Here is a 25,523-nt window from a genome sequence, read left to right on the forward strand (position 1 = left end):
CCGTCTCCTCGGATGTCTACATTACGGATTCCGCACAACATTATACTCGCGGTGATGGGATGGAAACAACAACTTGCGGAAACTGTATGCACGTTAAAGACACTGGAAAACAAAGCCCGCCGGTCACGTGACACGGCCGAGGGTGTTGTCGGGCGGCGAGAAGGTGCGGGACGCCGAGTGGAGAGGGAGGATGTGACGTCAGAGCGTGGCGGACGGCGTTGCCGTGGAGACGCGAGTAATGGCGGAGCCGGAAGAGAGCGACTGGGATGCGTGGATGGTGGAGACGCTGCGGCGGTAAGTGAGTGGGTTAGCAGCAGGCCGAGAAGACAGAATGGCCTCCGGGTGTCTACTTGGCTGTAAAAACGCTGGTGGGAAAGAATGTCGGGATCCCGTGATATGGGTGTGTGTGTGTGTGTATATATATATATATGGGGAGGGGTGGTAACTAGGTGCCAAAGACTCCGTGATATAGTTGGTGGTGGGGGAGATGGTGCACTGGAAACCGATGTGCTAATAGGGGAGGGGGTACTGGGTGCCCAATACTCCAGGTTGCGGTTAGGAGTGGGGCCACTGGGTGCCCTGGATACAACCCACACGGTGCGGTAAGATCTGACCCTTGGAGATAGTAGAGCAGATGTTTCCCAAAACGATTCCAGGGACGAGGGACTTCAACTTTGTGGATGGATCGGATCTGGTAGAGGGATTTCCATTCTGGACAGTTAGTGACAGGGTAATCCAAAATTTACCACTCTGTGCACTGGGGGCAATTTACAGGGACTGATTAACTGACCAGCCTGCTTTTGTTCTACCTCAGTGCAATGTGCAGTGATTTGATCTGTATGAACAGTGTGCAAAACAAACTGTTCACTGTTCAGATTACGTGACCTTGCTGCCCCCCTCACTGAACCTCCTGCAGTTCGTATACTGTCCCAACCGCTCAACAGACGACGCTATTGCCACCTGGACAAAAAAGACACTTGCGTTCGAATGCTGTTCATAGACTTCAGTTCAGCATTCAATACAATCATTCCTCAGCATCTGACTGGAAAGCTGAAACTACTGGGCCTGAACACCTCCCTCTGCAACTGGATCCTAGACTTCCCGACTCAGTCAGCCTGGATCAGGAGCACTGCTGACACACGACTGTGCAGCAATAGACAGCTCAAATCACATCATCAAGTTCGTCGATGACACGACAGTGCAGCGATTAACAGACTGGTGCAGAGCCAACAACCTGTCTCTGAATGTGAACAAAACAAAAGAGATGGCTGTTGACTTCAGAAGAATATGGAGCAACCACTCTCCGCTGAACATTGACGGCTCCTCCATTGAGATCGTTAAGAGCACCAAATTTCTTGGTTCACCTGGTGGAGAATCTCACCTGGACCTGCAACACCAGCTCCATAGCCAAGAAAGCCCAGCAGCGTCTCTACTTCCTGCGAAGGCTGAGAAAAGTCCATCTCCCACCCCCATCCTCACCACATTCTACAGAGGATGTATCGAGAGCATCCTGAGCAGCTGCATCACTGCCTGGTTCAGGAATTGCACCGTCTTGGATCGCAAGACCCTGCAGCGGATAGTGAGGTCAGCTGAGAAGATCATCAGGGTCTCTCTTCCTGCTATTACAGAGATGTACACCACACACTGCACCTGCAAAGTTAACAGTATTGTGAAGGACCCCACACACCCCTCACACAAACTCTTCTCCCTCCTGCCATCTGGCAAAAGGTACTGAAGCATTCAGGCTGTGCAAGAGTTTCTTTCCCCAAGCCATCAGACTCCTCAATACCCAGAGTCTAGACTGACATCTACATCATTTATTATTACATTGTAATTTGTCCTCTACTGTGCCTATTGTCTTGTTTATTAATTATTGTACTGCCTTGCACTGTTTTGTGCACTTTATGTAGTCCTGTGTAGGTCTGTAGTCTAGTGCAGTTTTTATGTTGTTTTACGTAGGCTAGTGTAGACTTGTGCTGTCTCACATAGTCCAGTGTAGTTTTGTGTCATTTCATGTAGCACCAGGGTCCTGGAGGAGCGTTGTTTCGTTTTTACTGTGTACTGTACCAGCAGTTTATGGTTGAAATGACAATAAACTTGACTTGATGTGACAATAATCAATCAATGGCAATATTTTGAGATGTGGATGGAAACAGGAACATCCAGGAAAACCCATCTGCAGACAACAGCTCTGCCATGGATGGTCTTAAGCCCGACTGCTAAAGGAGGCGGTTTGGACATAGGGCTAGCATCCCCATTCCATAAAATCCCCGAGCTACAGAAATGCCAACAGAAGCATCCCTGGGAGAGGAAGGATATTCAAACGTATGAAAACAGACGATTCTGGCAAGCTGCTGTTGAAGGCCTCTGCCCCAGTAGGACTGATGGACAAGATGACAGAGCCAGCGCCTGGGTCCTGGCGTTGTGAGCTAGCAGCATGACTGATCCCTTTCCCACCACTTGAGCCATAAGCCTAATGTGCCTCGATGAGTCATGTGCTTATTTTCAAATATCTGCTCTGTGAAGGGTGGAGGTATTTTATTGTATTAAAGAAGTCACACTTGTCAACAACTTACCTTTTGTGCAACACACACAAAATGCTGGAACTCAGCAGGCCAGGCAAGTTTTGGCTGGAAACATTGACTGTACTTTTTTCCATAGACGCTGTCTGGCCTACTGAGTTCCTCCAGCATTTCGTGTGTGTTGCTTGGATTTCCAGCATCCGTAGAATCTCTTGTGTTAATATATTTTATATAGGCAGATGCAAGATCAGAATTAGGTTTACATTATGAAATTTATTGTTTTGCAGCAGTGGTAGAGACTAGACAGAAAGTTAGATTAAATTACAGAAGTAAATTGTGTAAAAGATAAATGGTGAGGTAGTGTTCTTGTGTTCATGAACTGTTCAGAAATCTGATGGCGGAGGGAAAGAACCTGTTTCTGAAATGTTGAGTGTGCATTTTCAGGCTCCTGTACCTCCTCCCTGATACTGTTAATGAGAAGAGAGACTGTACTGGGTGGCAAAGGTCCTTTTTGATGGATGCTGCCTTTTGAAACTGTCTTCTGGCAGGGAGGATTGTGTGCATGATGGAGCTGGCTTAGTTACAACCTTCATGCATTGGAGCCTCCGTACCGGACGGTGGTGTAACCATCAGAAAACTCTCAACATCATTGATTAAACACCGGATCCCTTCTTAACAGGATGTAGTTTACAGGGGAAAGGGACTGTCAATGTTGCTCTTCTGGGAACCAGTATCGATGAACCAAATGTCCTCGGTGAGCCACACCAAATCACATTCCACCATGTTCCCTCTGTCTGTTTCAGGTACAATGACCTTCACGTGTTTGAACTGCAGGAACCAACACGGGTTCTGGAGTGGATTCAGGACAGAAGTATGATGAGTTTTGTGCTTTGTCCCTTTGCGTCTGTGCACGTATTTGCATTTTTAGCAGCAGCAGTTAGTGTAACACTGTACAGCGGCAGTGATCCGGGCTCAGCCTCGCCTCTGTCTATAAGGAGTATGGACGCTTTCCCAGAACTGGTTTTTCTCCACTGTTAAACGATTGCACGAAGCACTGCACCACTGTGCTGCCCTGTTTGTCTCCTCTGGTCTGACTTACTGACTTGATTGTTTTGTTTGTTTTTGTATTGTATTTCCAACTTTTTCAGCTTGTTTTTGATCGTTTATTTGGTTATGTGCTGGAAAGGTGTCTAAATGAATAGTGGATCAGTTTTGTGTCAGGTGTTTTCCTGCCGCATTGATTCCTTTGGTCACCTCTTCTGGTATCCATGTCTCTGTGTTCAATGTCATTAATTTATTCATTTTAGAGATACCACACAGTAAAAGGTCCTTCTCGACCAATGAGCCCGTACCGCCCATTACACCTGTGACCAATTAACCTTCTGATCTGTTCTGTACATCTTTGGGAGGTGAGGGGAAACTGGGGCACCTGGAAGAAGCGCACACAGTAACAGGGAGAATTATACAAGCTCCTTACAGACAGTGGCAGGAATTGAACCTGGGTCACTGGCGCTATAATAGTGTTACACTAACCTGAAGTATTCAAATTTTAAAATTTTCTTTTTGTTTTTCTGTTCTGTGAAATTATTTTCTATTTCAGATTTTCAGCAACTTTGGCGTTAGGCTCTGAGGTACTCTTCCCCCTTTCCTCTCTACCGTTTGTCTATTTGCCATCCACATACTGTACATATTTGTCCCATTGGTTCCTTAAGGTTGTCATAGCTGGGGGAGGTAGTGAGGATAAGCTTCCACTACCCATTGAATTCTCCCAATGGCGTGCATCTCAAATAGCCTCTGACAACCAAGTCCAGCTCCTGGCCTTCACATGTGGCTCAGCTACTAAGCCCAGCAGAACCGTTTCACTGACAGGAGAAAGGGGAATTGCAGGTTACTGATGCCTTAAAACCACTCACTTCTGGCAGATGGGGTTCATCAGCCATGGCTGGCAGCTAATCGAGGAGAAGGAAAAATCTGATCTCAAACGTCAGCTGCCTTGTAGCTATACCCACTCATGGGAAAGGTTTTGGGAATAAACCCCGAGGGGGGAAAAGATCTGGAGCTGGTGTTCCTAAGGCAGTCCTACGTTGAATTCAACACTGACTGGCAACTCTCGGTCTGTGCTGTTCCTTTGTTTTCATCAGCTGCATGGAGAGGAGCTTGCTGCATGGGCAACAGCTTGCTCTCCATATTGTACTGCCCTGGCTTGTGTATGATAAACTAGGATGCAGCACCCACAGAGAACTGTGGCCTTGTATATGCTGTACATGTCCCATAGGCTGTTACGGCAGGGAAAGAGGCAAATATATGCAGAGCAAATTGAGGTAGAGAAGCAGTTGGAGTGTGTGTGGGAGGGTGACTGGAGGGGAAGTAACTGATTTTGGAGGCTTCTATAGCATTGATCTGACTGTCTCTATCTGTCAGGTATCTGTGTCGCTGGCTACAGTGCTGTGAGGAACAATGAAATTCAGGAGCTCTCTCTCCCTCAGAAACTCTCGGCTAAAGACAAGCAGGTGAGAGGAGTGGGGATTCCCTGGAGAGAGTTGCTGTTATTGAGGGTTTGGTCTGTTAGAGGGCAGGTGGGATGGGTGAATGTCAAGAGTGATAGTTAATTGTCAAGCAGTCTGTACATTGTGGCCACTCACTACTGCCCTGCATGACAGCCGATGGTTGGGGCAGTGAAGGTTGAAATCATTCACAGGATAATGCCCAAACACATCTTCCCAGAGGTTCCTCACTGTTTTGGGACCACACATTATTATAGGCTGAATGTGCAATGAGACAGAAAATGGAATGGACTATTGTCAACATTGTGATAGAAACATAGAAAACCTACAGCACAATACAGGCCCTTTGGCCCACAAAGTTGTACCAAACATGTCCCTACCTTAGAAATTACTAGGGTTACCCACAGCCCTCTATTTTTCTAAGCTCCATGTACCTTTCCATGAGTCTCTTAAAAGACCCTATCGTATCTGCCTCCACCACCGTTGCTGGCAGCCCATTCCACACACTCACCACTTTCTGAGTAAAAAACTTACCCCTGACATCTCCTCTGTACCTCCTCCCCAGCACCTTAAACCTGTGTCCCCTTGTGGCAACCATTTCAGCCCTGGGAAAAAGCCTCTGACTATCTGCATGATCAATGCCTCTCATCATCTTATACAACTCTATCAGGTCAGCTCTCATCCTCCTTTACTCCAAGGAGTTCACTCAACCTATTCTCATAAGGCATGCTCCCCAATCCAGGCAACAGCCTTGTAAAAATACCACAGCAAGTCCAGACTCTTCAGCTCACAATGTTGTGCTGATCCTTTTAACTTACTGTTAAGATCAATTTAACCCTTCCCTCTCACACCCACCTCCATTTTCTGAAATCTACATGCCTATTCACGAGTCCTTTAGATGTCCTTAGTGAATCTGCCTCGACTACCCTGCTGTTAGGGCATTTCATGCACCACCCGTCTCTGTAACAAAAAATAATTACCCCTGGTATGCATCCTCATTTCTGCTCTGTTTGTCCACTGGAGTACCTGCTACACTGCTATTAATTCACCTCTTGTCCTCCTCTATTCCGAAGAGAAAAGAGGTGGTTGAGTGTGCGGAGGTGAGGGGTGGGTTTGGAGTCTCCAGACCACAGTGGGTATATCAGGATGATGTGACTCTCTCCCATTCCTGCAGGGACTTTGCCCCGAAAGAGATTTCCACGTGGAGCGTGGCGGATTCTCCCAGAGGCCTGTTTACCAGTTGAAGCATGTTGCAAGGACTAGGTATGTTAACGTCTCAGTGCCTGCCAAGTTCCCTCACACCCTGTGGGATGGTAAATCAGGCAGAGGACACTTGATGAGCCAAATGGCTTAATTCTGCTCTGCTCTGTTCCATCTGACAGGCAATAAAACTTACAAACAGGGCACTTGGACTCTCATTAGTAAACATCTCCGTGTTGGGGAAATGAACTGTAGTCTCCCATGTGACAGGTCGGAATACTACAGATGAAAAAAAAACTTTCTGACAATGTACATTAAGACCTGCAGTGAAATGTATTGTTTGCATCAATAACCACCACAGTGCTTCTGGTGCCCACAACTGGGTGAAGGAGAACAAAATAATTGTTACTCCGGATCTGATGCAGCCTGAAAACAACACAAAAAGATAAAGAACACAATAATAAACACATTCAGTATAAATACACAAGTCGTCGTCGTGGCTTTCTCTTGAGGTCAAGGATGATGGTCTTCGTTCTGTTGATCTATTTATGGGTTCTCAACTGGCTTATGAGTCCAATCTTGGCTTTGAAAGTTCTTCCACATTCAGCACAGGTAGTTCCAAATGGCAGATTGGGCTTTGGTTGTTGCTGCCTCTCTTCCCATTTTCTTCTCTTTTCTTCTAATTCTTTGTAATGCGACAGGAAATTGGAGCACCCAGAGGAAGCTCATGCCACCGTGTTGCCTGGTCAAGCATGGGGTGCGGGCAAGTAATGATGAAGAGCACAACCTGAGTTCAGGGAACTCGGGTAAGGAGGTGGTGGAGCTCCATTGCGGTGTAGAGGAAGGCTCTACAATGAATATTCAAAACTGTCCACTGCATCAACAGTACCAGCCTAACCACCATCAAGGATGTACTTTACTGTTCATTGCTAAGTGAGTAAAGGATGACCTGATTTCCAAAAGGCATAAAGTTAAAGATGACACATTTCTTTAATATTTTAAGCAAGATTACTTATAAAAAAATTTCCATCTTTTACAGTTTCAAAATAACAGAAAGGGAAAAGGGCCCAAAGCAAAAGTTTGGGCACCCTGCATGGTCAGTACTTAGTAACATCCCCTTTGGCAAGTATTCACAGTAACAGAAATTTTGACCAGGGGTGCCCAAACTTTTGCATGCCACTGTAGCTATAGAAAGGTGTCAGTAAAGGGCCAGTAACATCATGACAGATTCCCCCTCACCCTGCTTGTGGACTGTTTGTTCCACTCAGTCAGGGAGGAGGCTATGTAGCATCCACACCAGGACTACTAGATTCAAAAATAGTTAATTCCCAAGCAAACACGAGGAAATCTGCAGATGCTGGAAATTCAAGCAACACACACAAAATGCTGGTGGAACGCAGCAGACTAGGCAGCATCTATAGAAGCACTGTTGACGTTTCGGGCTGAGACCCTTCGTCAGGATTTTGTGTGTGTTGCTTACATTCCCAAGCAGTAAGGCTGATCAACAACCCTGTACCACTACATTATATAATTTCCTGTCAGTTACCTTATGACAGACTTTATGGACGTGCATTCAATCTATGTATATAAGTTTTCTAATGTATTTATTTATTGTAATTTTTATTATGTTCTTCATCTTTGTTTTTTTTGTGCTGCATCAGATCTGGAGTAACAACTATTTTGTTCTTCTTTACACGTGTGTTGTGGAAATGACATTAAACAATCTTGATCATGAAGTTGTTACTGAGCTGCCCTGTAACTCTGCCCACAGCCTGCTGGTGAGCAGTGGCCCCCCGGACCCCTCGCTGCAGGTCTGGCAACTGGCAACCGATGACAGTGGTGAGTGAGTGGGGCTCTGGTTGCGGGTCTGCGCCTAGGAGTGACGTGCTCACTGACTGAGAGCGGTGGGAGGGAAGCATTAGACTGATTGTGGAAAAGGGTCATGGTCTGAAGGGCCTATATTGTATTGTTCTGGGTTCTATTCACTCCATTGTCTTGGCTTAAGTTCCAGTCAGAGGAATGCTTTTTAAACTCTGAATTAAATGAATCTGGGTACAGTGGAAAAAGTTGCCTCTGTTATGAACCCCGTAACTGGGTGTCTTACCAGCAAAAATAGGAGTATCCGTTGAAGTCTGATGATACTATTTTTAACAGTATTTATTAGTAAAAATACACAAAAATATCAATGCAAATTTACAGATAATATACGTTATCAATACTAAACCGAAAAGTGCGGGTATAATAATAATCAATAAGAAATAAGCTCTATCGTTGTCTAGGGGATAATGAATTGTCCGATGGAAATATAAAGTTCAGTTCAGTTCATGCAGGCTGTAGTAGTTGTTGGTCGCGGTGTTGCAATTGTTGGGGGGAGAGAGAGAGAGAAAGCAGTAACAGCTATTGACTTGCCGACTTTCCTTTACGATCTTGATCCATTGATGCGTCGTTGTTGTGGCCATTCACGTATAACCCCTCTGTCCTTTAGCTGGACTGTTCCGTGGTGGACTCGTCACCCAGGCAAGGGTGGACACACACACAAGCCCCCACCGGTCTCGTAGCGTCTCTCCTGATGCGTCTGAGGGGTGTTTCCCCAGACCCTACTTTTATCCCCACTCACGGGGTCTCAGGTATCAATCAGGTTTTTGATGATGCAACCCGTCAACCAGACCCCTCTGGTTGCCCCCTGAGGGGTTTCAATGAATAGAACAGTACTCAATACACAGTTCCTTCTCCAAGAGACAGTAGCAGTAATCAGTGGTTCTGTTCCACTTTTGTTAGGAGGAGCCATTCCACTTTTGTGTATCTCTGCGTTGTCTCTCTCTCATTTCCTTGATATCAGACCCGAAATAGTAGCGATTTTGCGATTCTCAAAAAGGGGGGGGGGGCGACTTTGCACCCTTCTGCCCATCAGAGTGGCTCCTCATTCGTAACAGTAGCAAGATACTGATCAACCAGGAAAGTGGGTAGTGGAATGGCAGATGGTATTTCTTCCAAGAATCATGACATTAGGAATGGTTCTTTTTTTTGTAATTTTTTTTATTGAAGTTCATCAAACAAACATTTTCATAAGATGTATTTCAGACATTGTACATATATATCATATAATCATATATATCACAAATCTCCACATAGTATTTATCTGAGGTATACACTTATAGAAAAGAGTGGAAAGAAAAAAACAAGCAAAAGGAAAGAACTATGTACAAGTAGGGAGTGATCTTTTTTTACAACAGATTAATTGATTTGTGAGAATAAAATCAAGCCTATGAGGCATTATGTAGTTAAACCATTTTTCCCGGTATGAATCAAATTGTTCCAGCTTATGATTAATAGATGCTGTTATCTTCTCCATTTTGTAAATGTCCATTGTAATTTCCATCCCTGTATTTAAAGTTGGGCTCTCCTGTGATAACCATTTCCTAGTAAGAGTCTTTTTACCAGCCACCAACAGTATATTCATTAAATATTTATCTCTTTTCAACCATTCTAGAGGTATATATCCAAAATATATGGTCTTACTCTCCAAGGGTATTTCACATTTAAAGATGTCTTGTAGGGCATTGTGTATCCCCCTCCAATAGTTTTTGATAACAGGGCAGTCCCAAAAAATATGATAATGATTTGCATTTTGATTTCCACAATTTCTCCAGCAAACAGGGAGGTTACTATCATCATGGGATTTCTGAAGAGGGTGTAATAAAATATCTTATCAAGTTTTTCCATCCGAACTCCCTCCATTTCTGTGAATTGGTACACTTCCATTGATACGTCCATATTGTTGTCCATTCTTCCTCAGATATAATTATCCCTCCTTCCTTCTCCCATTTTGTTTGAATGTATGAAGTTGAATGTGTTTTTAAGATTTGACAACCCCTTATACATGCTTTAAATGATTCTACTACCATTATCTGAATTATTTGCTTTTCTAAAGAGCTCTATCAAGCATGTATTTGCCCTGGTTACATTTTTAAGCGTCTTATTAACATATTGTCACATCTGTAAATACCGATAAAAATCTTGTTTTTCTAATAAGTGTTTCTCTTTAAGCATTTCAAAACTGAACAGTGTTCCTTCTTTTATTATGTTGCAAAGAACTGTTATTCCTTTAGCTGTCCAGTCCTTAAATCTAGCATCCAGTTTATTTGGCGTAAAATCAGAGTCATATGCACACCATTTAAGAATTGCAATATCTCCCTCTAGATTATATTCTTTTATAGTGGTTTTCCATATTTTAAGAGTCAATTTCACCCATGGGTTATCAATAGTATTTATGTATCTTTGCAGGTTGTTATCAGCCAAAATTGCTTGAATGGGGATGGGAAGTACCCGCTCCTCAATGTTTTTCCATTGAGCATCATATGGTGGGTTGCACCAACATATCACAGCTCTCAACTGTGCTGCAAAATAATAATCTCTAAGAGAAGGCAAGCCCCATCTCCCCTTTTCCTTTGCTAATTGCAAAGTTTTGAGACAAACTCTAGGCCTTTTACTCTGCCAAATATACCTTGATTTATCCTCTAAAAACACTCTCTTCTTACCTCAGGCCCTGTGTAGAATCTCCGCCTTGGAATTTAATTATTGAGTGTGGCTTTCTATCCTGGGTAGGTTTTGGGACTAACACGCGGTGGGCTCTTTCGACTTCCAGCTCCATAGTCGAGGGAAGATCCAGCGCATCCCGCAGTAACTTTCCGACAAACTCAGTCATAGATGAGCCCTCCGCTCCTTCGGGAACGTTGTAGATTCTGATATTTTTCCGCCGTGATCTTCCCTCCAGGTCAAGCAGTTTTCCTTCTTGGTGATGTATTATTTTTATTGTCTTGCTCAGTATCTGTTCCACGTTTTGAACGCGATCTTCCACCTTCTCAATGCGAGTCTCTGCTACCGCTATTTTTTGATTAATGCTGGCGAGCTCTGCCTTAATATCATGGAGCTGCTGCTTCATATCTTTCTGGACCTCCATTATTTCTTTCAGCAGTTCGAAGATATTCGCCGCTTCGACTGAGCGAGGCCCAGCAGCCGCCTCGCTCACACGTGGTCAGGTCGCAGAGCCACTCGCTGCACTCCTCTCGGACCCAGGCTCCGCAGTGTCGCTTTTTAACTTCCATTTCTTCTCCCCATTCTTGCCCCTCTTTTCAGTTCAAATATTTTTTGAAAAATATATTTGACGGGTTAATGGGGCTTAATACGTGTTTTTCCGGAAGAGCTAGTGACTTAAGCTGCCATTCTCGACGATGACGTCACCAGAAAACCCTGGAATGGTTCTGGAGGACTGGAAAATGTCCTCCACTCTTTAAGATGGGAGAGAGGCAGAAGAAAAGAAATTATAGGTTAGTTAACCTGGCTTTAGTGGTTGCGAAGGTGTTGGAAAGTCCTGAAGAAGGGTCTCACTCGATATGTTGACAGTTTATTCATTTGCCTGACCTGCTGAGTTCCTCCAGCATTTTGTGTCTGTTGATCTGGATCTTCAACATCTGCTGACTTTCTTTTGTTTATTATTAACAGGTACTTGGAGGCACATGATAAAGTAGGCCAAAGTCAGCATGGTTTCCTAAAGGGGATATCTTGTCTGACAAATCTGTTAGAATTCTTTGAGGAAATATCGGCAGGAGAGACAAAGGAGAGTCAGTGGATGTTATTCATTTGGATTTTCGGAAGGCCTTTGACAAGGTGCCGCAACTGAGGGTGCTTAACAAAATAAAAAGCCTGTGATATTACAGGAAAGATACCGGCATGGATAGAAGATTGGTTGACAGCAGGAGGCAAAGAGTGGGAATAAAGGGGTACTTATTAGCTGCAGAATACTAGTGTTCTAGTCAATACTGCAATACTAGTCAATACTGCAACTGTGTTTTTTCATGTTATATGTCACTAATTTGGATGATGGAATTAATTGTTTTGTGGTCAAGTTTGTGGAAAATATGAAGGTTGATAGAGGAGCAGGTAGTGTTGAGGAAGCAGGGAGTATGCAGATGGACTTAGACTGGGGAATGGGCAAAGAAGTGGCAGATGGAATATAGTATAGGTCATGCATTTTGGTAGAAGGAATAAAGATTTTCTATTGCTATTTTCCAAACAGGGAGAAATTCTAAAAATCAGAGGTGCAAAGGGACTTGGGAGTCTTTGTACAGGGTACCCTAAAGGTTAACCTGCAGGTTGAGTCGGTAGTGAGGAAGGCAGATACAATGTTAGCATTCATTTTCGAGCAGACTAGAATATAAGAGCAAGGATGTAATGCTGAGGCTTTATAAGACATTACTCAGACTGCACAAGGAGTATTCTGAGCAGTTTTGACCCCTTATCTAAGAAAAGATAGAACCATAGAACACTATAGCACAGTACAGGCCCTTCAGCCCTCCATGTTGTGCCGACCCATATAATCCTTAAAAAAAAGTACTAAACCCACACTACCCATAACCCTCCATTTTTCTTTCATCCATGTGCCTGTCCAAGAGGCTCTTGAATACCCCTAATGTTTTAGCCTCCACCACCATCCCTGGCAAGTCATTCCAGGCACCCACAACCCTCTGTGTAAAAAAACTTACGCCTGATGTCTCCCCTAAACTTCCCTCCCTTAATTTTGTACATCTGCCCTCTGGTGTTTGGTATTGGTGCCCTGGGAAACAGGTACTGACTATCCACCCTATCTATGCCTCTCATAATCTTGTAGACCTCTCTCAAGTCCCCTCTCATTCTTCCTCGCTCCGAAGAAAAAAAGTCCCAGCTCTGCTAACGTTGCTTCATATGACTTGTTCTCCAAACCAGGCAACATCCTGGTAAACCTCCTCTGCACCCTCTCCATAGCTTCCACATCCTTCCTATAATGAGGTGACCAGAATTGAACACAAGATGTTCTGGCCTTGGAGAGGGTCCAGAGAAGGTCTGCAAGAATCATTCCAGGAATGAAAGGGTAGCGTAAGAGGAGCAGTTGATAGCTCTGGGCCTGTGCTCACTGGAGTTTAGAAGAATGAGGGGGAAATCTCATTGAAACCTGTCAAAAGTTGAAAGGCCTAGATAGAGTGGATGTGGAGGGGATCAAATTGTGTCTAGGACCAGAGGACACAACCTCAGAATAGAGGAAGGGAGATATAAAACAGACGAGGAGAAATTTCTTTGGCTAGAGAGTGGTGACTCTGTGGTTTTTATTACCACAGAGGGCTGTGGAGGCCAGCTCATTGGGTATATTTAAAGCAGTATGGGCATCAAAGGTTATGGGAAAAAGGCAGGAGAATGGGATTGAGAGGGATTATAATCAGCCATGATTGAATGGCAGAGCAGACAAGATGGCCAAGTGGCCTAATTCTGCTCCTGTGTCATGTGGTCTTCAACTCATACGTGTGTGAATGGGTGAACCAGGCCAGGACCTACCTACACAGTGGAAAAATAAAGCTGATAATGATTAGCTTTATTTGCCACATGTACACCGAAACACAAATGAATCTTAGGATTGGATGTGCTGACATATACTTAATTTGATAGTAAATTTACTTTGAACTTTGGAGCGTAGTGAAATGCGTTGTTTGCATCAGGATGTGCTGGGGACAGCTCGTAAGTGTCCCATGCTACTGGCGCCAATGTAACATGTCCAAAACTCACTAACCTTAACTAGTACATCTTTCATGTGTGAGGAAACCCATGTGGTCATGGGGAGAAGGTTCAGACTCCTTACAGTGATAGAATTGAGTCATTGTTTATTCCGTTTCATGACTGCTGTCAGACCTACTGAGTTCCTCTGCATTCTGTGTGTTACTGCAGCTCTTTCTGCTCAGTTGTTTTCCAGTGGGAGTAAACCATAGCTTCTTTGAAAGGTCTAGCATCAGCCCAGTGGGCCAAAGGGCCTCCTTGTGTGCTCTGTTCCCTGGCTGTGATGTTAATTCTGCTTTTCTCCCTATGACAGATGCCATCTCGTTGCTGACCACACTTCCATGCTCCAGTGTGGTTGGCGGGTGGTCACGGATTTCTGTCACATCCTCTCCAACCCCCCGGGTGCTTTGGAGTTCGACGACCAGTGACCTCACCATCCAGGAAATTGAGACGCAGTCGGTGCTGTTCTCCGGAGCTGGTAATCAAATGCTCCCTCTGGAGGAGCGATGGGTGTGTGGAGGGAGAGGGGTGGGGGCAGAGCCTCTGACTGAAGCCCAATCCTCCCTCTGGAGGGAGTTACTAAGTGCAGATCTGGAACAGCTCAGGCCATTGTGAGCAAAGGATCAGGTGGGAAAGGGGTAGAGAGTTAAACATGACTGGTGCTATCTCCTTACCATCTTTCCTGGGCAAAAAGAGTGGGTGATTCTGTACAGAAGAAGATCTCGAGGTTCAATGTGTAATACGACAGAAAATGGAACTGAATATTTTCAGTGTTGCAGTAGCTGACTGAATGAAAAGAGGGAGCAGGAAGTGGGAGGGATTGTGATGCTGCTGGTTTGGGAATGTGTGCATTGGGAGGGATTGGGATGGTGCTGGTTTGGGAATGTGCATTGGGAGAGTTTGGGAAGATGTCAGTTTGGGATGTGTGCATTGGGAGAGATTGGGAAGATGTCAGATTGGGAGGGATTGGGAAGATGTCAGTTTGGGAATGTTTGCATTGGGAGGGATTGGGAAGATGTCAGTTTTGGATGTGTGCATTGGGAGGGATTGGGAAGATGCCAGTTTGGGAATGTTTGCATTGGGAGGGATTGGGAAGATGTCAGTTTGGGAATGTGTGCATTGGGAGGGATTGGGAAGATGTCAGTTTGGGAATGTTTGCATTGAGAGGGATTGGGAAGATGTCAGTTTGGGAATGCGTGCATTGGGAGGGACTGGGAAGATGTCAGTTTGGGAATGTTTGCATTGAGAGGGATTGGGAAGATGTCAGTTTGGGAATGTGTACATTGGGAGGGATTGGGAAGATGTCAGTTTGGGAATATGCATTGAGAGGGATTGGGAAGATGTCAGTTTGGGAATGTTTGCATTGGGAGGGACTGGGAAGATGTCAATTTGGGAATGTTTGCATTGAGAGGGATTGGGAAGATGTCAGCTTGGGAATGTGTGCATTGGGAGGGATTGGGAAGATGTCAGTTTGGGAATGTTTGCATTGGGAGGGACTGGGAAGATGTCAGTTTGGGAATGTTTGCATTGAGAGGGATTGGGAAGATGTCAGTTTGGGAATGTGTACATTGGGAGGGTTTGGGAAGATGTCAGTTTGGGAATATGCATTGAGAGGGATTGGGAAGATGTCAGTTTGGGAATGTTTGCATTGAGAGGGATTGGGAAGATGTCAGTTTGGGAATGTTTGCATTGGGAGGGATTGGGAAGATGTCAGTTTGGGAATGTTTGCATTGAGAGGGATTGGGAAGATGTCAGCTTGGGAATGTGTGCATTGGGAGGGATTGGGAAGATGTCAGTTTGGGAATGTTTGCATTGGGAGGGACTGGGAAGATGTCAGTTTGGGAATGTGTACATTGGGAGGGATTGGGAAGATGTCAGCTTGGGAATGTGTGCATTGGGAGGGATTGGGAAGATGTCAGTTTGGGAATGTTTGCATTGGGAGGGACTGGGAAGATGTCAGTTTGGGAATGTGTACATTGGGAGGGATTGGGAAGATGTCAGTTTGGGAATATGCATTGGGAGGGATTGGGAAGATGTCAGTTTGGGAATGTTTGCATTGGGAGGGACTGGGAAGATATCAGTTTGGGAATGTTTGCATTGAGAGGGATTGGGAAGATGTCAGTTTGGGAATGTGTGCATTGGGAGGGATTGGGAAGATGTCAGTTTGGGAATGCTTACATTGGGAGGGATTGGGAAGATGTCAGTTTGGGAATGCTTGCATTGGGAGGGACTGGGAAGATGTCAGTTTGGGAATGTGCATTGGGAGGGATTGGGAAGATGTCAGTTTGGGATGTGTGCATTGGGAGAGATTGGGAAGATGTCAGATTGGGAGGGATTGGGAAGATGTCAGTTTGGGAATGTTTGCATTGGGAGGGATTGGGAAGATGTCAGTTTTGGATGTGTGCATTGGGAGGGATTGGGAAGATGCCAGTTTGGGAATGTTTGCATTGGGAGGGATTGGGAAGATGTCAGTTTGGGAATGTTTGCATTGAGAGGGATTGGGAAGATGTCAGTTTGGGAATGTTTGCATTGGGAGGGATTGGGAAGATGTCAGTTTGGGAATGTTTGCATTGGGAGGGATTGGGAAGATGTCAGTTTGGGAATGTTTGCATTGAGAGGGATTGGGAAGATGTCAGCTTGGGAATGTGTGCATTGGGAGGGATTGGGAAGATGTCAGTTTGGGAATGTTTGCATTGGGAGGGACTGGGAAGATGTCAGTTTGGGAATGTGTACATTGGGAGGGATTGGGAAGATGTCAGCTTGGGAATGTGTGGATTGGGAAGATGTCAGTTTGGGAATGTTTGCATTGGGAGGGACTGGGAAGATGTCAGTTTGGGAATGTGTACATTGGGAGGGATTGGGAAGATGTCAGTTTGGGAATATGCATTGGGAGGGATTGGGAAGATGTCAGTTTGGGAATGTTTGCATTGGGAGGGACTGGGAAGATATCAGTTTGGGAATGTTTGCATTGAGAGGGATTGGGAAGATGTCAGTTTGGGAATGTGTGCATTGGGAGGGATTGGGAAGATGTCAGTTTGGGAATGCTTACATTGGGAGGGATTGGGAAGATGTCAGTTTGGGAATGCTTGCATTGGGAGGGACTGGGAAGATGTCAGTTTGGGAATGTGCATTGGGAGGGATTGGGAAGATGTCAGTTTGGGATGTGTGCATTGGGAGAGATTGGGAAGATGTCAGATTGGGAGGGATTGGGAAGATGTCAGTTTGGGAATGTTTGCATTGGGAGGGATTGGGAAGATGTCAGTTTTGGATGTGTGCATTGGGAGGGATTGGGAAGATGCCAGTTTGGGAATGTTTGCATTGGGAGGGATTGGGAAGATGTCAGTTTGGGAATGTGTGCATTGGGAGGGATTGGGAAGATGTCAGTTTGGGAATGTTTGCATTGAGAGGGATTGGGAAGATGTCAGTTTGGGAATGCGTGCATTGGGAGGGACTGGGAAGATGTCAGTTTGGGAATGTTTGCATTGAGAGGGATTGGGAAGATGTCAGTTTGGGAATGTGTACATTGGGAGGGATTGGGAAGATGTCAGTTTGGGAATATGCATTGAGAGGGATTGGGAAGATGTCAGTTTGGGAATGTTTGCATTGGGAGGGACTGGGAAGATGTCAGTTTGGGAATGTTTGCATTGAGAGGGATTGGGAAGATGTCAGCTTGGGAATGTGTGCATTGGGAGGGATTGGGAAGATGTCAGTTTGGGAATGTTTGCATTGGGAGGGACTGGGAAGATGTCAGTTTGGGAATGTGTACATTGGGAGGGATTGGGAAGATGTCAGCTTGGGAATGTGTGCATTGGGAGGGATTGGGAAGATGTCAGTTTGGGAATGTTTGCATTGGGAGGGACTGGGAAGATGTCAGTTTGGGAATGTGTACATTGGGAGGGATTGGGAAGATGTCAGTTTGGGAATATGCATTGGGAGGGATTGGGAAGATGTCAGTTTGGGAATGTTTGCATTGGGAGGGACTGGGAAGATATCAGTTTGGGAATGTTTGCATTGAGAGGGATTGGGAAGATGTCAGTTTGGGAATGTGTGCATTGGGAGGGATTGGGAAGATGTCAGTTTGGGAATGCTTACATTGGGAGGGATTGGGAAGATGTCAGTTTGGGAATGCTTGCATTGGGAGGGACTGGGAAGATGTCAGTTTGGGAATGTGCATTGGGAGGGATTGGGAAGATGTCAGTTTGGGATGTGTGCATTGGGAGAGATTGGGAAGATGTCAGATTGGGAGGGATTGGGAAGATGTCAGTTTTGGATGTGTGCATTGGGAGGGATTGGGAAGATGCCAGTTTGGGAATGTTTGCATTGGGAGGGATTGGGAAGATGTCAGTTTGGGAATGTGTGCATTGGGAGGGATTGGGAAGATGTCAGTTTGGGAATGTTTGCATTGAGAGGGATTGGGAAGATGTCAGTTTGGGAATGCGTGCATTGGGAGGGACTGGGAAGATGTCAGTTTGGGAATGTTTGCATTGAGAGGGATTGGGAAGATGTCAGTTTGGGAATGTGTACATTGGGAGGGATTGGGAAGATGTCAGTTTGGGAATATGCATTGAGAGGGATTGGGAAGATGTCAGTTTGGGAATGTTTGCATTGGGAGGGACTGGGAAGATGTCAATTTGGGAATGTTTGCATTGAGAGGGATTGGGAAGATGTCAGCTTGGGAATGTGTGCATTGGGAGGGATTGGGAAGATGTCAGTTTGGGAATGTTTGCATTGGGAGGGACTGGGAAGATGTCAGTTTGGGAATGTTTGCATTGAGAGGGATTGGGAAGATGTCAGTTTGGGAATGTGTACATTGGGAGGGTTTGGGAAGATGTCAGTTTGGGAATATGCATTGAGAGGGATTGGGAAGATGTCAGTTTGGGAATGTTTGCATTGAGAGGGATTGGGAAGATGTCAGTTTGGGAATGTTTGCATTGGGAGGGATTGGGAAGATGTCAGTTTGGGAATGTTTGCATTGGGAGGGACTGGGAAGATGTCAGTTTGGGAATGTGTACATTGGGAGGGATTGGGAAGATGTCAGCTTGGGAATGTGTGCATTGGGAGGGATTGGGAAGATGTCAGTTTGGGAATGTTTGCATTGGGAGGGACTGGGAAGATGTCAGTTTGGGAATGTGTACATTGGGAGGGATTGGGAAGATGTCAGTTTGGGAATATGCATTGGGAGGGATTGGGAAGATGTCAGTTTGGGAATGTTTGCATTGGGAGGGACTGGGAAGATATCAGTTTGGGAATGTTTGCATTGAGAGGGATTGGGAAGATGTCAGTTTGGGAATGTGTGCATTGGGAGGGATTGGGAAGATGTCAGTTTGGGAATGCTTACATTGGGAGGGATTGGGAAGATGTCAGTTTGGGAATGCTTGCATTGGGAGGGACTGGGAAGATGTCAGTTTGGGAATGTGCATTGGGAGGGATTGGGAAGATGTCAGTTTGGGAATGCTTGCATTGGGAGGGATTGGGAAGATGTCAGTTTGGGAATGTGTCATGGAAGGGATTGGGAAGGCGTCAGTTGTTTGGCAAGGTGTGCAGCAGGAGGCACGGAGAGAAAATACTAACTCAGCTCCCAATCTGTATCTTGGTCTCATCTAATGGGAGTGTTAACCTTCCCCACAGGAGCAGAAGACCATGAACCAATCAGTATGCTGGAGTTCCTTGACCATTCTACCTTCATCATCTGCTCGATGAACGGCCGCCTGCGAATGGCTGACATGCGGCAGTCCCCAAGTCTGATTGGACACTCAGGCCTGCCTTCTGGCAGCAGCTGTTGGACAATGGCACTGGCACCTGGTTTCTCAGCAGTGGGGAGACTGTCCTTGGATGGAGAAGTGGTGCTGACTGATTGTCGAGACCTGAGCAAGGTTCTGGGGCGAGCAGAGCTGGATATACCCAGGCCAGTGATCTGCAGTGACCACCTGTCCCTGAGCTGGGCACCGCGACTACCTCAGCACTTGGCAGTATCAGGTAGGTTGGTGCTGTGTGTTCCTTAGTCCTAGAGTGCTGTAGCACAGGAACAGCCCCTTCAGGCCATGTAGTTCATTGTGAACGGTTATTCTGCCTAGTCTCTGGACAATAGCCCTCCATGCCCCTCCCATCTATGTACATATCCAAAGTCGTCTTAAATGTTGCAATCACCCCACACTTGTACCACCCTCCGGGATAAGAAGTTCCCAGTCAGGTTTCCCTTAAATATTTTCTGTTTCACCCTTAATCTGTGACCTTTAGCTTTAGTTCACCCAAACTCAGTGGAAAAATCCTGCTTACATTTACCCTATCTATACCCCTCATAATCTTATTTACCCCTATCAAGTCTCTCCACATTCTCCTATGCTCCAGGGAATAAAGTTCCAAACTATTCAATCTTTCCCTATAACTCAGGTCCTCAAGTCCCAGCAAAGCAACATCCTTGTAAAGTGTCTTTGTACTCTTTCATCTGTAGGTAGGTGAACATAACTGCAGATAATACTCCAAATTAGGCTTCAACGTAACATCCCAACTCCTGTACTCAGTACGATTTATGGAGGCCAATGTGTGAAAAGCTTTGTTTACAACCCTATCTACCTGTGTGCCACTTTCAAGGAATTATGGAATTAATCAGAAGTACAGAGGGCCCAGGGTTGATTCCTTGGGCAGCTGGTCATAAACACAAGGGAAGGTCTTTCTTGCTTTCATTGGCCTTTAGTCTAGTGCCCAGTCCAAGAGGACGCATGTGGTCAGAAATGCTCCTGTCTACATCAACTTTTCGAGTTTGAGAGGGCTTCAAGTTCTTAGGTGTGAACATCACCTGGTTCAGCCACGCTGATGCAACAGCTTCTCGGGGCTAAAGAAATTCAGCATGGCTCAGTCAGGTCTTACCAATATTTATCATTGTACCATATATTCTGTCTCAATGCATCCTGGCTTGGTATGGCATCTGCTGTGCCTGACCATGACCACAAGAAACCTCAGGGAGTTGTGAACACAGCTTAGTTCATCACAGGAGCCAACCTCCTTTTCATGGACTCTGTCTGCACTTCTCACTACATCAGTAAAGCAGCCAGCATAATCAAAGACTTCTCCCACCCTGGTCATTATCTTCTCTCTGTCCTCCCGTCACATATGGGAGTAAACCATGGCATCAGGGTAAACTCTCAGATAGAGTGGATGTAGAGGATGTTTCCTATAGTGGGGTAGTCTAGAATCAGAGGGCACAGCCTCAGAGTAGAAGCACATCCATTTAGAACATACATGAGGAATTTCTTTAACCAGAGAGTGGCGAGTCTGGAATCTACTAACAGCTGTAGAAGCCAAGTCATAGACATAGAACATAGAAAACCTACAGCACAATACAAGCCCTTCGGCCCACAATGCTGTGCCGTACATGTACTTACTTTAGAAATTATCTAGGCCCTCTATTTTTCTAAGCTCCGTGTACCTGTCCAGGAGTCTCTTAAAAAACCCTATTGTATCCACCCCCACCACCGTCGCCGGCAGCCCATTCCACACACTGACCATTCTCTGCATAAAAAAACTTATCTCTGACATCTCCTCTGTACCTACTTCCAAGCACCTTAAAACTGTGCCCTCCTGTGTTAGCAATTTCAGCCCTGGAAAAAAGCCTCTGACTATCCACATGATCAATGCCTCATCATCTTATACACCTCTATCAGGTCATCTCTTATCCTCTGACACTCCAAGGAGAATAGGCCAAGTTCATTCAACCTATTCTCATAAGGCATGCTCCCCAATCTAGGCAACATCCTTGTAAATCTCCTCTGCACCCTTTCTATGGTTTCCACGACCTTCCTATAATGAGGCGACCAGAACTGAGCACAGTACTCCAAGTGGGGTCTGACCAGGGTCCTATATAGCTGCAACATTATCTCTTGGCTCTTTAACTCAATCCCACATGTACAGCACAGCATTCTGGACTGGAGGGCATGTATTGAGCCGTAGGTTTTCTATGTTCTATGTCTATGACTTGGCTTCTACAGCTGTTTGTAGATTCCAGATTCACCACCCTCTGGTTAAATGGATGTGCTTCTACTCTGAGGCTGTGCCCTCTGGTTCTAGACTACCTCACTATAGGAAACATCCTCTACATCCACTCTATCTAAGAGTTTACCCAGATGCCATGGTTTACTCCCATATGTTGATGAAGGACAATGCACCGTATGTCTTTGTAACCAGTCAATCTGCGCAGTAGCTTTGAGCATTCTATGAACTTGGACCCCAAGATCCCTCCAATCTTCCACACTGCCAAGAGTCTTAATGCTTATTCTGCAATCATATTTGACCTACCAAAATGAACCACCTCACACTTATCTGGGTTGAACTCCATCTGCCACTTCTCAGCCCAGTTTTGCATCCTATTGATGTTCCGCTGTAACCTCTGACAGCCCTCCACGCTATTGGGGGTCCACAATACCCCCAACCTTTGTGTCATTAAGTATATTTAAAGCAGAGGTTGAGAGGTTCTTGATTAGTCAGGATGTCAAAGGTTAAGGAGAGAAGCGGGGAATGGTGTTCAGAGGGATAATAGGTCAGTCATGATTGGTGGAGCAGACTCGATGTGCTGAATGGCTTAATTCTGCTCCTATGCTTTGTGAACTTATGAAACATGCAAACTCTGACCATAGTGTCAGAGTTTCTTCCCACCCTCAAACCCCCCCCCCCCCCCCCGCGCGGTTAGGAAGGATATGGTGGATGGGATGGGAGGCCAGTTACAAGTTGATTGTTGTGTATCTCTGCACTTGCAGGTTTCGATGGAACAGTTCACGTCTATGACGCTGGCTCATGGTCTGCAAGTCCTCGCCAGGTGCAGCCCGTCTTCATCCACCGAGGCCACAGTGTGGGTGCGGAGCTGGACCACGTGCCGCCATTGGTCACCATGCATGTTTGGCACCCCTGGAAGGAGCGAGTTTTGCTTTCGGCTGCTGATGACAGCTCTTTGCACGTGTGGGACTGGGTGGCTCAGGATGGGACCTGATCTCTGAGCTGTCTTCTGCTCCTTCCTGGACCTCACTGCTTTGGGCTGCAGTCAGTGGAAGGGTTGTCGTTGGTGGTGACAGTCCAGGTTTCATCAGCTGCCAGTTGTCACAGTGTGGCCCTACTCCCTTTGGAGGCCAGAGTACCTTAATTTTTATGAGGGATGAGAAATTCACAGGGTTCCTTTTGCTCAGAATGTGTATTGTGTGTGGGTGCACATTTGTGGGAAGGGCGTGCACAGGAGTCCATTTGCCTGTGTGCCACGTGTTATGCATGTATGTACAGCTAAGTCAGGAACAATGCAAAATGCTGGAGAAAGTCAGCAGATCGGACAGCATCTCTGGAGAGAAATAAACAGACAATGTGGGCTGAGTCCCTCCTTCACCTGAAATCTTAAGCATTTATTGCCCTCTATAGATGTTGCCCGACCTGCTGAGTTTCTCCAGCATTTTATGTATGTTGTCATAGTTGAAAGTAAGAAGTATATACGTATATCTTGCAGGGATTCACAGTAAATACAAAGAAACACAAAATCAATGAAAACCACAAAGACTGACAATCAATATGCAAAAACAGACAAACTGTAAATAAACATTAATAATAAATAAATTAGTAAATAATACTAAGAGTATTAGTGTATAGTCCTTGAATGTTAGCCCATAGGTTGTGGAATAAGTTCATTGTTGAAGTGAGTGACATCATCTAGCATTTTGATGTAGTTATAAAGAAGGCAAGACAGTGGCTATACTTTATTAGGAGTTTGAAGTGATTTGGCATGTTAACAAATACACTCAAAAACTTCTATAGTTGCATTGTGGAGAGCATTCTGACAGGCTGCATCACTGGTGTGGAGGGGCTACTGCACAAGACCGTAAAAAGCTGCAGAAGGTTGTAAATCTAGTCAGCTCCATCTTGGGTACTAGCCTACAAAGTATCCAGGACACCTTTAGGGTGCAGTGTCTCAGAAAGGCAGCGTCCATTATTAAGGACCCCCAGCACCCAGGGCATGCCCTTTTCTCACTGTAACCATCAGGCAGGAGGTACAGAAGCCTGAAGGCACAAACTCAGCGATTCAGGAACAGGTTCTTCCCCTCTGCCATCCGATTCCGAAATGGACTTTGAAGCTTTGAACACTACCTCACTTTTTAATATACAACATTTCTGTTTTTTCCACACTTTTAATAATCTATTCATTACACATAATTGATTTACTTATTATGTTTTAATGTATTTATTAGTATTATCTATGCTAGATTATGTATTGCATTGAACTGTTGCTACTACGTTTTAACAAATTTCACATGCTGGTGATAATAAACCTGATTCTGGTTCAAAATAGTTGACGGTAATAACTGTTCCTGAACTTGGTGGTGTGAGTCCTGAGGTTCCTTCCAGATGTCAGTGGCTAGAAGAGAGCCTAGTCTGGATGTTGGGGCTACCCAATGATGAATGCTTTTTTTTGTGCCAGTGCTCCATGTAAATGTGCTCAATAGAGGGGAGGGTTTTGCTTATGCTGAACTGGGCTGTATCCACCTTTTTTTTTGTAGGTTTTTTCATTCCTAGGCATTGGTGTTTCCATACCAGGCAGTCAGTATACTCTCCACTGTGCATCTATAGATGTTTGTCAACATTTTAGATGACATGCCAAATCTTTGAAAAATACTAAGAAAGTAAGGGTGCTACTGTGCTTTCTTTGAAATGGCGTTCTTGCTGGTCCTAGTACAGTTCTTCTGATACGATAAAGCCAAGGAATTAAAAGTTACTGACCTTCTCCACCTCTGTTCCCCTGATGAGGACGAGCTCCTGGTCTTCCAGCATCTTTAAGTTGATAATCAGTTCTTTGGTTTTGCTGATGTGTGAAAGGTTGTTGTCGTGGCACTATTCAACCAGATTTTCGTTCTCCTTCCTATGTGCTGATTTGTCACTAACTTTGATTTGGCCAACAACAGTAGTGCTGTCAGCATACGGACAATAAATGCTCAAGCTTTTCAGTCTGCTACAAGTCATCACTACAATCACTAAGATCCTCTTCCATAGTCAATACTGAAATAAAGTAGTCATTAAGTATCCCTACTATTTCCTCCAGTTCCATACACACTTTTCCACTGTCACACTTGATAGGTCCTATTCTTTTCATCTTATCTGGTATATTCTGGTAAGAGGGAATATAGATGGAAATTCAGTTACTCTATTGAATCCATACGCACCTCCAGGAAGTGATAATTAGTTTCTTCCATAAAGTTACTAATATTATGGTAACAGAAACAGGTCTGGTGCCAGGGTCTGGGATGTTTCTGATAGCGTCGAAGATATCCTCAAGTGGGAGGGTGAGGAGCCAGAGGTCGTGGTACATATAGGTACCAACGACACAGGTAGGAAAAGGGAAGAGGTCCTGAAAGCAGAATATAGGAAAGGAAATGAGAAGAAGGACCACAAAGGTAGTAATCTCGGGATTACTGCCTGTTCCACGCGACAGTGACAGTAGGAATGGAATGAGGTGGAGGATAAATGCATGGCTGACGGATTGGAGCAAGGGGCAGGGATTCAAGTTTCTGGATCATTGGGACCCCTTTTGGGGCAGGTGTGACCTGTACAAAAAGGATGGGTTGCACTTGAATCCTAGGGAGACCAATATCCTGGCGGGGAGATTTACTAAGGCTACTGGGGAGACTTTAAACTAGAACGGGTTGGGGGGGGGGGTGGGAATCAAATTGAAGAGTCTAGGAGAGAGGAGGTT

General features: G+C 45.2%; 1 protein-coding gene across 1 annotated transcript; it reads left to right on the forward strand.

Moving 5' to 3' along the window:
* The first annotated feature begins 160 nt into the window (after nt 1-160).
* Nucleotides 161-24,124, forward strand: wdr73 (WD repeat domain 73). Its single transcript, XM_059963572.1, has 8 exons — nt 161-294; nt 3,326-3,393; nt 4,944-5,032; nt 6,201-6,289; nt 7,998-8,065; nt 14,121-14,285; nt 19,436-19,783; nt 22,558-24,124. The coding sequence occupies exons 1-8, from the start codon at nt 239-241 to the stop codon at nt 22,785-22,787; spliced, it is 1,113 nt and encodes a 370-aa protein (XP_059819555.1). The 5' UTR covers nt 161-238; the 3' UTR covers nt 22,788-24,124.
* Nucleotides 24,125-25,523: the final 1,399 nt, after the last annotated feature.

The sequence above is a fragment of the Hypanus sabinus genome, chromosome 3 (assembly GCF_030144855.1).
Source record: "Hypanus sabinus isolate sHypSab1 chromosome 3, sHypSab1.hap1, whole genome shotgun sequence".
Lineage (NCBI taxonomy): Eukaryota > Metazoa > Chordata > Chondrichthyes > Myliobatiformes > Dasyatidae > Hypanus > Hypanus sabinus.